This window comes from Cyprinodon variegatus, unplaced genomic scaffold, assembly GCF_000732505.1.
Source record: "Cyprinodon variegatus isolate N-32 unplaced genomic scaffold, C_variegatus-1.0 Scaffold404, whole genome shotgun sequence".
Lineage (NCBI taxonomy): Eukaryota > Metazoa > Chordata > Actinopteri > Cyprinodontiformes > Cyprinodontidae > Cyprinodon > Cyprinodon variegatus.
This window is the reverse complement of record NW_015150857.1, coordinates 554,211-570,102: the sequence shown is the minus strand read 5'-3', so window position 1 is coordinate 570,102 and position 15,892 is coordinate 554,211. Positions and strand designations below refer to the sequence as shown.

Here is a 15,892-nt window from a genome sequence, read left to right as displayed (position 1 = left end):
TATATATATATATATATATATATATATATATTTATACATATACATGAAATCATATTTATTGTTGAACTGCAAGGAAACATATTTATAGTGTTCAGAGCCATGGTTCCAAAAATTGTGATCACGGATGCAGTGGGTAGCATTGCTGTACATGGAGTGTGCATGTTCTCCCTGTGCATGAATGGATCTTCTCCAGGTACTCCGGCTTTCTCCCACACTCTAAAGACATGACTGTTAGGTTCATGGGTTTCTCTAAATTCTCCTTAGGTGTGAGTGTGTGCAGCGATCCCAGCTGGGATAAGCGTGACAGAAATTAATGGATGGAAAAGTTTGATTACACTTCATATTCAGCCATTTTTATTCTAGTGCTTCTCAGCAAATTAGAGTACCTGTGTGAAAACCAATCTAAGAATAAATATAGCTGTTCTGTTAAACCCTCTGAGAGCAAAGATGTTGGTGCCGGCATCCTGCTTTGGTGATAATTTGTTGTGTTCTTCATGAAAGATGTCTAGATTTATAGAAACCTGAATTTAGCTTAATGCTGGGCAACGGTGGAAGAAAACCCTTTTAGGAGCCGCAAACATAGGAAAATGGGTAAAGGTTCACCTTCTAGCAGGATTGTAGCCCTTAACATCAGCCAGAGCTGCAATGGAGCAATTTAGATCAAACTGCAATATTCTGCTAGAATAGTCTAGTGAAAGTCCAGACCTAGATATCCATAGATATATATATATATCCGCAAAAAATTAATTGAACCTTATGGTTGTGATGTGACACATTGTGTAAACCTTCAAAAGTGTATACTTTTTGCAATGAACTGCATTAATTTGCAGGTCAGTACTTTCTCTTTACCCTGTCAGCAAGTCTAACATTCATTTTAATATTAATCAGACTGAGGAAATATTTATTCAGTGTCTAATGCCAGAGCTCTGTTTAAAGTGATGTGGAGGCTTTAGTGTTAACACTAGTGTTTCATCTCACATGCTGATAAGACGAGCCAGAGGCTTATCGTAAAAAGACTGGATGAGAAAAGCTCAAAGTGCAGCAGAGCCGTGCCACCTTCATCTGTCCCGAGAGCCTTAATATCAGCTCAGGTGAAGGCTGGACGTGATGAATTAAACGAGGAGGGGATGCCAAGTGAAAGCCATTAGGATACAAGAACTCGGGCGTTCTTCTGGCTCGCCGGTTGTCATGGTTGCTGTTTATCACCTCTTTCTGCCAACACCGGCCCAGGGGCAAATCAGATTGGCTTCAGACTGAGGGAGAGAGAGAGAGAGAGAGAGAAGGAGACGGTGAGTGAGGGGGAGGACATATTGGCACAGCAGAGGGGTGAAATGCCAACACTCTGCAGAGTGAAGGCTGAAGAAGAGCACTGGACAAATGTCAATGTGGCTCATTCATGATAAGAGTGTGTTTCTATCCATTTGGATCAGATTTAAGGATTGAGACACAATTTGTTTACTAAGCTGGAGGCTTTCTGTTTAGCTGATTTCTATGCATAATAGATCTTCAGCAGACTTGGAAAGCTTTAAAAAAATAACTGAAGAAACAGAAACGTTAACCTATAACTGATGTCTGAAGAGGCATCTAATAGGAGGTAAAATCTCCCCATTCCCTGTGGCTTATGCCTGCCACCTACAGGCCAAAAACCATCCAGGGCCTAAACATTTGCACTTGAAGAAAGGTTTGGTAATATTGCATAACTTTCATTTGAAGCAGGGCAAGCTCACAAAAACAATTATCTTTTCAGTCCTCCTAAGCTGATTTAGATTCCAAAAGGATCAATTATAAAATTAAGCGGTGATGACAAGAGACCGGCAGGACATTCTCAATCAGGCATCTATAATAGGTAACAGATGGCATCGCCCTGTCGCCGCTGCATGTCCCATCTCTGGGCAACTACACTCTAACCACTGCTGACTGCCAGACAGGCGCACACGTGGGACCACCTAAGTCCCGCCCCGCTGATTCTGTAGAGCCAACCAGCGCACGTCGTGATATCCTCTCAGCCAATCACAGCCCTGCTTGTTGGAGAACCCGGAATTCACATGATGCCGAAGCCCTGCTAACGGCGAGGAGGAAGGTACGGATCTATTATCAACATACCGGCTAGTTAATCTTATAAAAGTTGTTTTAAAAGAAACAACAGTCTCGCCCAGTCGTGTGTTACACCTGTTCAGCTTTTATTAAGCGGAGGGGGCGCATTTATATCAATTTCCTGCTCTGTATTGTGTGTTATTTTCTATGTAGAGTTGTGGGGCCAGTTTCAGGACGGTTAGGCTTTTTAGCTGACATCAAACTAAATGGGTTAAAAGCACCAGACAGCCTCTCTGAATAGCTCTATTGTGTTGAAAGCTTAGGCTTTGTATGTGTGACAAGCTAGACCTTAATCCCTTTTCCATGTATCAAAAGTCCTACTTATTATTTGTGTTTACATAGTTTGTTTTATTTATTTTTGTTTTACCTGAAGGGTCTTCATCATTGCCCTGTTCAGGCTGACACGGCTTGTTGCCGCTTTAAGGACTAAACCCCCAGCAGCACCGAGCTGCCCTGTGTTTAACAGCCGAGCTCTGCTGTCAGCCCGCCGGACAAAAGCTTCATCACTTCTCCCCAGGATGCCGCAAACAAACAAGTCAAGAAACAGCCCTGCGGCGGACTCTCCGGGCTCGGTCCAGGCCGAAGCCCCGGCAACCTGTGAGGAGAACCGGGCTACAGGGGACGGTGGAGGAGGAGAGGACAATGTTGGAGACAGGGAGATCATCAAGTCCCCCAGCGACCCCAAACAGTACAGGTACCAAGCTTTACTATGGCCTCTTCAATATACTGCTAAAAAAACCCACATTCAATCTATTAAATTAAGTCTGGACTTTTCTGATCTTCCTGGGATCAAAAATCCCAGCAGGATTCAAGCATTGATCTCTATTTATTTTGACCCTCCAGCTCCTCTGTTCTTAGTATAAGGAAGTATCCCACAGCATGATGCTGCTGTGTTTTACCATTGGGTTGATTTACATGCATTTGTACCAGTTGTACTGTTCTCTTCTGATCAGTTAACCTTTTTTTTTTGGATTGAAGAGTACTGTTTGGAGGTGCTTCCCTACTAGGGCTGGGTAAAAAAATCGATTTAACCAATCGATGTCTTAGTTTTATAGTGATGCAAGTGACGCTCACATTCAAATGAGCAGGAAAGATGCACTCAAGCTTACTTCAAGCCAGACAGCTGCAAATATAGCCAATAGGTTGACTAAAGACATTAACAAATAGGGGCTGACCGGCAAACACCCTGTAGTTGTTACAGACAACGCTACAAATATGGTTTGTGCATGTCCGCTTGCTCGAGTGAGGCTTCACTTTTTCACTTTTCACAAACAAGTTTGCACTTATGAGACAGTTTTGTTCACATCTCAAGTTTAAACTGTCTGATTTACAAGTTTGCACTTTGTGTTTAATGTGACAGGAAAAAATAAAATACATGAGTTTTTGAAACACAGTTGAACCACTTTCATTATTGTAAAAACAGATTGAATCAAAATTGAATCGATTCAGGACTTTAGCGAAACTACCCAGCCCTATTCCCTACAACCTTCTCCCAGAACTGTCTGCTGTGTTCCTCGATCTTTAAGATGCCGTTTGTTCATTTATGTTCCCTAACAAACCTCTGAAGTCATAGAACAGCTGTTGTTGTAATGAGATTAAATTTCACATATGGATTCTGCTCACTTAATATGTGACTTCTGAAGGTTATCTGCCGCGCTGGGTTCGTTCTGGGCTCCGCAGACTGCACTCATTGCCCCATGACAGTAGTCTGTCCAGGGCAGTGAGCCATTAAGCTCATTCCAAACACTGTGTCTGTGCATAGCTTGTAGAGTTTTAGTTTATTCCCTGCCACAGTGTCTGATTTCATTTTATATTCACTGACTTCTATCAAGGAGTGCTGGTTTCTTGGTTCATAACTGTTGAGTGTTGTAAGACTGTTGTGAGAAAATGACCCACATCTACTAAAAGCCCAATTCCCAAATGATATTGAGCTTCTCCTCCAGCTGGATCAGTTCATTGTTATTATTTTATTCTTATGATCTGATTTCATGCTTTAAGCACACATCAGTGCCCCAGGCCCCCGTGGTGCATAGTCTAAAAGTGTGCTATTGAAAAGAAGCACAGAACAAGCCTCAGAGCGCTAAAGATGCAGCTTTCAAAGTCATACATGATTTAAAAGGACGAGAGAGGGAAAAAAAAAGTCTTTGAAAGTTGTGATGTTGGAGTTCCTCAAATGTTTTGTGGTTTTTACATTTCCTTTTCTGCTCCTCAGGTATATTGTTTTGGACAATGGCTTGCGCGCTCTGCTGATTTCTGACTACAGTGGTCCAGTAGCAGCAGAAGATGATGACATGGATGTAGAAGAAGAAGAAGAAGAAGAAGAAGAAGAGGAGGAGGATGATGAAGAGGAGGAGGAGGAGGAATCTGGTGATGAAGAGGATGATGATGAGAGTGAGGATGAGGGGGAGGTTAAAAAGAAGAAAGGAAATGCAGAGAAGCAGGTATTGAGTTTTCCTTAAAGGGGATTTATTATTACTTTGACAAAGTTTCACTTTTCTAGATGTATTAAAACAAACATTGAAAAATGTTGAATTATAAAAAAGTGGGAAATAGAAAAGCATAAAGCACCAGAGAAGACAGTTGTAAGCTGCAGGAGATTGAATAATTTATGCTTGGATTGCCAGATTTAAAGCTTATCACAGCAGATTGTTAACCTAAAGCTAAAATTATGACACCAAATCTCCCATTTGAATTAGAAAAAACAAGATATATATAATTCCTCTAGTGGTAAGGATAAAATCAGGACTGATCTTATTATATTAGCTTGGATACCCAGCAAACTGGCATGGTATGAAGGAATTTAAAAGCACCCTGTTGCTAGCACAGTCTGTTTGAAAGTCACCACAAATTCTTCTTTTTTTCCCCTAACCAGCATTTTTAAACCAGTGTGTTCAAGGATCTTCCCTTATATAACTTTACATTACTGAGCCATACGGCAGCCGTGTGAGTCTCCCTTTGTGGCACTCAGCTTATGTTTTATTAATGAGGGTTCACCTACCCTCTAAAAATAAAGTTAAACAAAAACCATTCCAATGTCCTTGCCTCAAACCTCCAAAATCCTTGAAGTCCTCTTGGAGTTGGTTTAACCATGTGAAGTTTTACTTTTAAAAGCTATTGTAGCAGAAGAAAATAAGTTAAAACACTTTTACAGTCAGACACTCAGAAAAAAGACAGTTGAAACTGGAGATCTGTGAAAATCAGCTAGTTTTTTTTTTTATAAACTGAGACCACCTAAAAGTACAAATCACTATTACTTACAATAGAAAAGTGGATTATAATTAATTCAATACATGTTACTTTCAATATTCAGATGTTGTATGGCTCTAATTTCTTTTAATATATTTACTCTGAATAGAATTAAGAACAAATTATAATTTATTTGACTGTGCCATTGTGGATGGATCATGTAACTTTCTCGCTTGTCCGTCTTGTCTACATCTTTCAGCTCTGTTTTTGTTCCCTCTCAAACTCTCAAAGTTCACTTTTTTTTTTTTTTTTTTTATTCCCGCCATGGGTCCAATAAAGCCCCCCTAATGCATGATTCAAAAAATCCATTTAAGTACTTGTTGGAAAGGCAACAGTCAGTTTTTGCAATGCAAAATTATGCTGAGCGGTGAAACAATGAATCAAAGAACAATGAAAATATGGTCAAAGCTCACCAGGCTCAAATATTTTCATATTATTCAGGAAATTCCAAAACCCTAACCTTAAAAGTTTCTTTTTTTTTTTTTTAACCTGACAGAGTACCAGAGACTAGTTCTGTTTACCCTGAAACCAACTCTGCTGCCTAACTACTACTTAGTGGAAACCACATTTTTAAATTAATTAAAGATGCTAATCTTGAACATTGGATGAATTTCACCCCCCCACTCAGAAAAAAAACAAAAAAAAACTACACTTTTGGTCTCTTGCCTAAAACCATGAATATAAATTGCCATATTACCGAACTTTACTTTGAGGTGAAGTCAGAAATTCAGGTAATCTGTAAAAATAAATGTAAAAATAATACTTTTGCAGATGAACACCTGTAGGAATTTTGACATGCTGTGTTTTGTCTGGCATATTAAAGCAATACACGGCTCCTAACAGAGAATCTTTTTTTTTTTCTTTTATCTTTTTTTTTATAGCTAGAATTGATTTTGAGTGTAAGCATTTCTCTGCTTTTATTTTTCTACTTCAATTATTATACTTTCTTATTTCACTGAAACAGCAAGCAACCGAATTGGGTGAACATGTTTTTTATTTTCTTTTTTTTTACTCTAATGCACACGGGTGAATAAGCTGGAATTTGCACATGTATTCCCTATAATATTTGCTTAAATGTCATGTAGGAATTTCTCGACAATGATTTCTTTTTTTAACCATCAATGAAGTCCTGCGGAAGTTATCTAAAATGGTAAATATAGATTGAAAAAGGTTGGTTTCCTACATTGAAATTGATTTAAGTCCATTTCTCAAACTTTCTGGAGATCAAGGTCCATCTGGAAGCCTTAATCCTAACCTGCTCTATCTATACTTTTAAAGCATGTCTCAGATCATTTTCCAGTTGGAATAGCTATGCTGGTCCAGGTTCCTAACAACTAGAGCTGGATAAATAATAGTATTTGCTATATAATCGCAATCTAGCAAAATTTAATGGCAAAGGTTCTCATATTTAACAAGAATGAGACACTAAATACCTCCCTCCAACCCTTCAGATGGCAATAATACACTTAAGATGGTTTTGCTGCTGCGCAGCAGGGGAAAGAGAAATCTTTGCATGATAGCAGAAGTAAGAACTTTTTCATTGAAAGGTTGCAAAAAAGTCTGGCAACAATGGACTCCGGACAAACAAGCATTCAAAGTCATAAAAAAAGAAAGAAGGAAACCCAGGTGTCAAACATCTACATGCTTTGGTCAGTGCAATGGAAAATAACAGTACTGGTTGAAAATAATCACATTTTTAAATTTCGGCTGAATAATTCAGCCCTACTAACGACTGGCTGCTAAATGAGCTACGAGCAACTGCCAAGCTTAAACATGTTTTTAAAAGCAGATCTTCTTCTGTTGATATTACACTAAATTCACTGTTTAGCGTTAAAGCAATACAATGATCAAAATGACACATCACTTGCACTTAGATACCAGAATAGCCTTCCAAATTTACCAGACCTCACCTCAGCCATATTAAGTATGTAGGTAACACTCAAAGTCTGAACGATAAATGCAGTTTGGCTGCTGTTTGTCATCAGAGAATTAGTAAAATATGAAGCTAGAGTTATGTTTCAATCTTTGTGGCTGCTATCAAAAGTCTTTAATCAAAAACTGATGGGGTGCATGTATATGTGTGAAGCTGTGTGCCATAGAAGAGAGTTCATCCTTTTCACTGCTACCACATGCTTGCACAATTTGGATTGCAGGAAAGACAAAAGCTTGATTAATCCTCTTGGTTTCCTTATACAGATACTATACAGATCCTGATTTTACTAGTTGGCATTATGATTTGATCTTAACTGCATTGTATGACAAATTGGGTTAAACACTAATGTATGTAGTTGAATTTAACTTTGCTTTAATGATACTAATGTATTGGATTGAGTTGATTACATATTTAGGGATTTAAATCTGCATACTTATCATTATAAATGTTGGAATAAAACTGGTTATGAATTAATAAATATTAGATGATTGAATCAGGGAGAAAAATGTAAAATATTCTGTAATGATTACTGTATGGTGGTCTCAATGTTTATTACATTTCTGCCGTGCCTCCTCTTTGTTCTTTTGATAAAATGCTAGTTTGTGGCTATTTGACAATCCTGCTTCCCCAGCAATCAAAGGTAATTAGATTTTTTTTTTTCTGTTAAAGTCTGCGGCAGCTCTGTGTGTCGGTGTGGGCAGCTTCAGCGACCCCAGCGACCTCCCCGGCCTCGCTCACTTTCTGGAGCACAGTGAGTAATTAATGCTAGAGACATCCAGTCGAGTCTTTTCATTTCATGGCCCTAATACACGGCTGAGACAGAGAAATTGAGGGCTGGTTTAGTGGGTAAAAAGTACAACAGAACAGTGGATTCTGTACATTTTTACTCCACCATCAATCAGGACATTTAAAACTGAAGTAGCTTTGGATTTGTTGTAACAGAAAGAAACTCCTTACTGAATGAGGCTAATATGAGATTTGGTTGATTCCTCCAAATAAGGAGAAAAAAGCTTCACCTTTCCTTTTCTCTTTGAAGGGAAATGTAACCCTGTCACATAATCCTTTGCTGTCACGGCTTTTAAAGCATTTTCAGTTTTATTCCACTACACATATTGGCGCTCATGCAAATGACTACAGAGACTGGAGAGTTATTACCTTGTGCCTATAGCTTTACTTCAATGGCTTGTTATGTTATTATAGACTTATCTAGTTCAAATAATCCATTTTTAGAACACATCTGTAGGGCCGGCACAGCAAAGCAGCATCAGATCCTTGTGTAAAATGTCAACTTTTCTTTGTTGGATGCTCGCCCCTGAGGGGTTTCCTTCCTATGTTCCCCAGCCTCAATGGAACATGACATGTGGTTGTAGAAAGATGGCAAAAGAAGATAGTAGCCCTCAACGTCTGTTCCTTCTTTTTACTCTCCGTCTTTTAATGTCGCCACTGATCCTAAATCATGATAGACTCTAGATAGATTTTGTTCCTCTTTGTTTAGTGGGACTTGTAATTCTGTTTCGTCAAGTTCAAGATCAGCTAACAGTATCTGACAAGTCTCAGAATAACTCTCTCCTTGGGCTGTGGTCACACAGTATGGGGGGGCAAAGGGCCTACATTTAGCTTTGGGGCTTTTTTGACCCACATTTCCTGGTGCTTTTATTTGTATCCAACTCATCACCTGCAAGAAAACATTTGTACTTACAGATGCAAAACCTGATATATTTAGGAAAAGTAAAGTTAAATATTTCACTACTGATGTTGGATTTATTAGTCATTGCTGTAAACTGCCAGGACTCATGGTACCTCGCAAAGGTATTGGGTGTGCTTAACTTTAGCATGTTCTGTTTAAGTTTTTATCATTTGAAGATTTGTGACAATTAAATGTTTTAAAAAGCTTTGATGGGTATGAATCTGGAAAGAGGGACATGTTTCGTTTCCTTAGATTTAGACAAATTCCTCTCTTCCTACTGTTAGAGCTGCATGTTGTTTTGCATCCCCGCCGGTTTTGCACAGCTAGAGGCTAAATTATTTGATGGTTTCTTTTTTTTTAAATATTTACTTAGAGAAACGGATCAGTTAGCATGTTTTTCATTTTTGTAATAGGTGGATTTAGGTGTGGACTATGACTCTGTCAGATTTAGCCCTGTGGTTGGTCAGAGAAATATGGATGATTATTAACAATTATAATACTGTGATTTTACATATATCTATTTATTTGAAAAACGATGCCTACTTTGCAGTCTAGTGTGCTGTGAATGAACAGCAGACTTATCAGTGCTGTTTCCAGCCCTGCTGCACAGGGTTCACCTCTTGGTCCAATGTGGGACTCATTGCACGTCACTCTCTGTCCGAATGCCACATAATGCTCTCGTTCCTCAGGGCTCTTGGTGGCCTAGACCAGTAGTTCCAAAATTTTCAGCTTCTGACCCACAATATAATACCAGAGGGGACTCATGACCCAAACTACTGGCTGGGTATGCAAAGACGTCCAAAAACTCAATAATTCATAGACGTAACTAAAACTCAAACAGCATCAACAACTACTGTATTTTTTTCTATTTCTAATGTATGCTTTTATCTCTTTAAACATTAATATATTTTACAATTATGATATTTTAGGTTTTATGTTAGACACTTTTTGCCTTTGTTTTGTTAATTTTGGAAATAGGAAGACAGCCTCCGCACACAGGTGTTTGTGTAACTCCTGCGCTACAGCTGCTCCGTACCATTATCATTACGTGCGCCAAGGCGGTTATGTATTTAGGCAAGTTGGTGAGTTGTCCATCTGTACAGGACAACTTGAAAAGTTAAACGTATTTTAATAAAATTTTTACCAAAGGTGCTCCTCAGTCCTACGAAGAATCCAATTTTCGAAAATGTTGGTACAAATCCACATCATAATGTGGATGCAGGAATATTTAAAGCAATTCTTAAACATAATTTGGCAGACCAAGCAGTTCCCTCCTAAACCAGAGAAGGGGGGTATTGAGTATCAACAGCTTAAGCATCAGACTCATAAAAGTCTTCAGATGCTGTCATCGACCCTGAGTGCGTTCAGGCGTGTGAACACATGAGCTACCGCAGGCAGAGAACCAGCTTTTAAGGCAGGTGTGAGGTGGTCAGGTCCCCAAATGGTCGGTTGGATCGATGCATCGATACAAAGCGATTATTATTTACACCCCTACCCCACACCCTAAACCCCGGGTGCCACACAATGGCATCCCACTGCTCCCCAAGGGGATGGGTTAAATGCAGAGATAAATTTCTCCAACCTGAGATCAATAAAGTTCAATTACATCTGTACAGGCTTTTTACCTTCTAGACCTTAATATCCCACCTCTGCCATCACAATCTCTAAATAACAGCTTATGATATGGGCCAACTAGATGACCCGATGCTGTAAAGAAGTAGTTGAATGGCACCTGGATCTTAGATATTTAGGCCGAGACTTGAGCATGGCGACATGATTAAAACTGTACTCTCTGTTTTTTTGTTGTTGTACTAAATCCAATAATATTTTTTTTTTCTCACTTTTTTGCTTAAAAAACTAGCTTTATTTTCAATCCTCCTTTCTGGGAGGTGATCTTAATTTAAAGAGCAACAAAATTCAAGTTGTGGAAAAAGATTTTAAAATAATAATGATTGAAAAAACAAGGAAAATACAACAAACTAAATGTTTGCAGCTGGTGTTATCACATTCTGAGCTTGTTTATCAGTCATGAGGAAACATCTTAGACCAGAAATTGATGAACTGATGTCACTTTGAGCTATGGAAGCCCAAGTAGTGGATTAGTTAAAAGAAAATCCAGATTTCTCAAATATTAGGTCCTCATGAATAATAAAAATTTTATCTACAAAACGCAATAGAATCCAACAAACTCTGTTGCCTTAATGTAACAACCTGGAAAGCGTAGGCCAGATTAATTTAGTTTAGGTTTAGTTAAATGTGTCCCTCTCCTTCTATTAGCAATGATGGACTGAATGTTACACTCAGATTAAGGAAATATAATATCATTTGTATAAGTATTACTAATTTACTACTAATCAAATTATATAGATTGACTAAGGTTTATGACTATAATATCTTGCTCGTTTCTGCAACAGCAGCATATTTTCCATTCTGAAGAAGCTAGTGTTGCTCACTGCCACACATCTTTTGGATTGCATTCTGTTATATGGCTGATATAAGCAGAGATAAGCCAACATTGTTTTTAGGTCGTTAGTCATAAAAGACAGCTCATGCTTATTTTTACAGTTTGTCATCCAAACTGTCAACAAATGCTCAAAGCTTTATTTAGCGCTATGCAAAGAGAGACGAAGATATCATTTTCTGAATACGTTGTCAGACTGTCTGTGTTTGGCTCATTGTCCAGGAAAACAAGAGGAACCATAAATAAAATACACATCTTTCTTTCTCAAAGCAGCCGGGATTTTTCATTTATGCCTTTTTACTTATTTATTCAATCGTCGACGTGCAGTCACTTTTCTGTTCTTCTCCCATCCGATTTCCTTGTTTTCTAGTGGTGTTCATGGGCAGTGAGAAGTACCCGTCAGAAAACGGCTTTGATGCTTTCCTCAAGAAGCACGGTGGGAGCGACAATGCCTCCACCGACTGCGAGAGGACCATCTTCCAGTTTGACGTCCAGAGAAAAAGCTTCAAAGAAGCTCTTGACAGGTTTGGAAAAGAGAGATTTCCTTTGTTTCTTTGTGTGTTGCTCTTTTTTTGACGTGTCGCCCTTCAGAGGGGAATGTGTTAAGAGGCAATGTTTGACTGACGGATAAACATGAAAGAGAAAGACAAAAAACATAATTGAAAATATCCATTTAGCACTGTAAGAACATGTTTTTATACCCGTTTTATTACATTTAATTAAACTTTGTATAAAGAGAACATGATTGTTAAAAAGCTAATTATGCCTAGCTTGACTTTAGTGATGTTTTGCAAATTGGATGCAATGCCACCTGTGTCTAGAGGATGAAGATTATTAAATATGTGGCTTTCTTGCATGTTAAGGACACATGCAACCTGAACTTTTACAATATCTAGATCTTGAAATAGCATCAGGTCGCAAAAATGTGCAATACGCCCATTTTTAAACTTAAACTAAAGATAAATGTGGCCCTAATCCAATTTATTTTTTATTTTTTGCCCTGATCTGACTCGGGTGATATTTTTTCATGACTGTGTGAACAGGCCAAGTCACAGGAAATCAGATTTTTTTTCACATCAGATCCGGGCCACGTTTGTATCTGGCTTTAAATCTGACACAGGCCGGATGTTTTGGAATCGGACTGCGGCCTGAACAGCCAAGGGACCCATGTTGGAATAGGAACGATGATGATGTCATTCAGTACCGACAGCGCAGGGACAACAACAATAATACAAGGACATTTTGGAATTAATTAGTATTTTGGCGGATGCAACAATCCAAAAGAAACTTGAGGGGTCATACCGTAACTTTGATGCTGCACCCACATATTTCTCCTCAGAGATTTCACTGCCACTGCTCCACAGAAAGCCATAATTAATAGCTTGGCTCGCTTTCTCCTCTGTCTCTTTTCCTACATTGTCTGCTTTATCGTCCAGTTACTTCCTCTGATAGACACAAGATTTGGGACAATCATGTGAACAGCCTCAGAAAAAAAATCAGATCTCACAAAAAATTGGAATTGAGCTTTTAGACCTGCAGTGTGATTTTAGCCTTGGTCCTGATTGTCATTCAGCTGCATATGTGCTTTATAAGGGGCAAAAAAATGACAGAACAAAAGATAAATATGAAAATGACTAAATGTTCATATTAAGTAATAAATACACTTATGATTGCATAAATGAGTACATAAATAAATATATAATATATATCAAATTATAATTAAATAGATGAATAAATACATAAGCTCATGAAAAAGACAAATTCTTTGGGGCATTTCTCTTGTATTTTTCTATTTATACATCATCTATTGATACATTTATTGATTGATTGATTGATTGATTGATTTATTTATTCATATGTACTTTATTTGTATATTTATTTATTTCTCATTAATTTATTTGTATTTTTTCTACATTTTCACATTTATTTGTTCTAGATTTCTGTCTCCGTATGTTAATGGGGTTGGTGATTCTAGCATTTGTCTTCAGCACTACTGGTTTACTGGAGAATCACCTGGAAGCACAGGATGAATAATTAAGTATATAAATGCACAAAAGGAGAAATTACACACACAAATACTTAAATTTAGAAATGCAAAAAACAAAAACCCAAAACTATTAGCTTTTTGTATGACCACAATCCATTTGTTTATGCTTTCATACATTCATATATGTACTTGTATGTATTGTGTAGATTTGAGCAAAGTAAAAAAAACAAGAAGACCTGAGATTTATATTAATATCTGCAATATTAAAAGAATTATAGCGTAAGACTAAATTTAATTATTGTTACCTTTGTCAGGACTGTTGCAGCAAACCAAAAAACAGCATTTCTAATGTCCAAACATTTTTATCTATGCAGTTACTGGAAAAACAACATATATATATATATATATATATATATATATATATATATATATATATATATATATATATATATAATGACCTTTATTTAATAAAGAAAAATACCAAAATATAACAAAGGTCAGAAAAACCACCATCTTAAATTTGTACATAATATATATGTATAGATTAGACAATGTCCATCAGAGAGTCACAAAACCATTCAGATTATACCAAATTCTTTTTTTATTTTATTAAGAAACGTTATTTCACTCTTAAAGTTTTGAGTGGCACCTCATTCTGTGTAATGATCTGAAGCTGTTTGTATCTTGAATTTGACATGCATAATAATTTGACCCCGCCTGTTAGTTGGGGGTGTCCACACTGTTGGTTTAAAAAGTAAATTCCATCATCTGGTGATGGATGGTCCTCTTTCTGCAGGACTATTGCTGCTTCAGTGATTTAAAGAGATGCTTTTCCACCCATCGCCAAAGCAGAGTCCAGAAGCAATTACAGAACAGAGGAATCAGACTAATACAACAATAATGTGATTACTTTGAAATGGCATTGCTTTAAAAGCTAAGGAAAGTCACTCCAGGCTCTTGGAAATACTTAATGGATGGCAAAGGAACTGTGACAAGAGAAGAAGTCGAGAAGAAGTCACAAAGATAAAAAAAAGCCTTTGATATTCAGTAATAAACCAAGTTCCTGTTAAATTGATTACACATATGTAGAACCCATCCAACTGTTATAGAAATGTGCAACTGTTATAGACCTGATTTGAAGCAGATGTCTGTGTTTACTCACAGCAAAGAAGAGATGGTGTCCTACAGCACCAACTTAGTTACTTCAGGAGTGTTTGCTCCCAGTTTACACTGTGTCTGGTTCTACTGCACTCGGCTGCGAATTGTGCAGCAAATATGCTGCCATTTTCATCGCTGAGAGCTTTTCCATTGCCTGGACAGGGCGTCTGCAGGAAGACGGCTGTATATATTAACTAAAATGATCAAAAAATAAATAAAGCTTAGTCTTTAAATGCACCATATTAAGGAAGATGTGTAGCTTCTCTGCACTCATTGTAGACCGAAAAATATTTGAGATCCCAGCAGTTATAGAAAAAAGCTGAAAGAGGTCCTTTAAGTTTTAGTTAATCAAAGTTGGGATGCAACCATCCACTTGTTTTCCCTTCTTGATCCGATTACGTTACTCAGATTTCAATATTTACAGATCTTGATACAGACTCTGTTTGCTTAAATGCAACTTTAGATTAGTGTCACAACACATTAAATCGTGTTAACAGGCAAATTTCCTCCTGTAAACAAAACTTTAATGGTGTGTTTACACCGAGGGCGATTCCAGCACATTTCCTGTGTCATTGGTTTGCTGTTGCTCACTTTACATCTCGAAAAGAATTCACATGGCAAATGAGGCCAGTTTTTTTTTTTTTTGCTTTGCCATGTGATCGTTTAGAAGGAGCTGCTGTCAGCTTCTGTTTGCTTGCTGGTTTCAGCTCATCATGGCTGACTTGGATTTTACTGAGCGACTCACAGTGCTATTTGATCTGGAAAACCAAGAAATGGTGCTGGCATCCCTGGGTACACCAGATCCTCCAGAGATGGTCCCAGTTTGGAAAATCTGGATCACAGTTGCTTCCCGCCGTACTTTCATCTGGCAGTACTACCATTTCATTAAAAACTTTGCTGCGGTTCTTCCCCCTACTTCACAACCACATCCATTCTCTGTTTGGAGGTGGTGGCCTAGTGGTTAGAGCAGTGCACTTGTGCTCTGAGAAGGTTGCAAGTATCCGGTTCGATCCCCACAGCCTGCACTCTGGCTCACTAATGAAGACCCTTAACTAGGAATGCACGATATAATTGGCCCCTTATCGGTATCGGCCTTAAAACTGAGTATCGGACATCGGCCACCCCACCGATATTTAACCCGATATTTGATCAGCTTATGAGTTTCTAAAGTCTTAAAAAAAAAAAAAAAAATAATAATACTTCTTCTTCTTCCTCAAAAACTTCTTTTTTACAGACTTAAAAACTTCTAAAGACGAGGGAAAAAATATTGATACATTAAAATATCCCAATATCTTCCTATGCTGATATATTGCCATTTAAAAACAC

At 37.9% G+C, this 15,892-nt stretch overlaps 1 protein-coding gene across 2 annotated transcripts in view; it reads left to right on the top strand.

Annotated features, from left to right (window-relative positions):
• The first annotated feature begins 1,993 nt into the window (after window positions 1-1,993).
• The window catches only part of LOC107093038 (nardilysin-like), a 46,779-nt gene continuing 32,880 nt past the window's right edge, over window positions 1,994-15,892 (top strand). The window contains exons 1-5 of one of the 2 annotated variants that reach the window (XM_015387843.1): window positions 1,994-2,080; window positions 2,468-2,788; window positions 4,307-4,535; window positions 7,943-8,024; window positions 11,792-11,945. In XM_015387843.1, the coding sequence (XP_015243329.1) occupies window positions 2,613-2,788; window positions 4,307-4,535; window positions 7,943-8,024; window positions 11,792-11,945 (641 nt within the window). In that variant the 5' untranslated portion in view covers window positions 1,994-2,080; window positions 2,468-2,612. Of the gene's footprint in view, window positions 2,081-2,467; window positions 2,789-4,306; window positions 4,536-7,942; window positions 8,025-11,791; window positions 11,946-15,892 lie in introns of those variants that run through there. The other variant, XM_015387844.1, reaches the window with a different exon arrangement.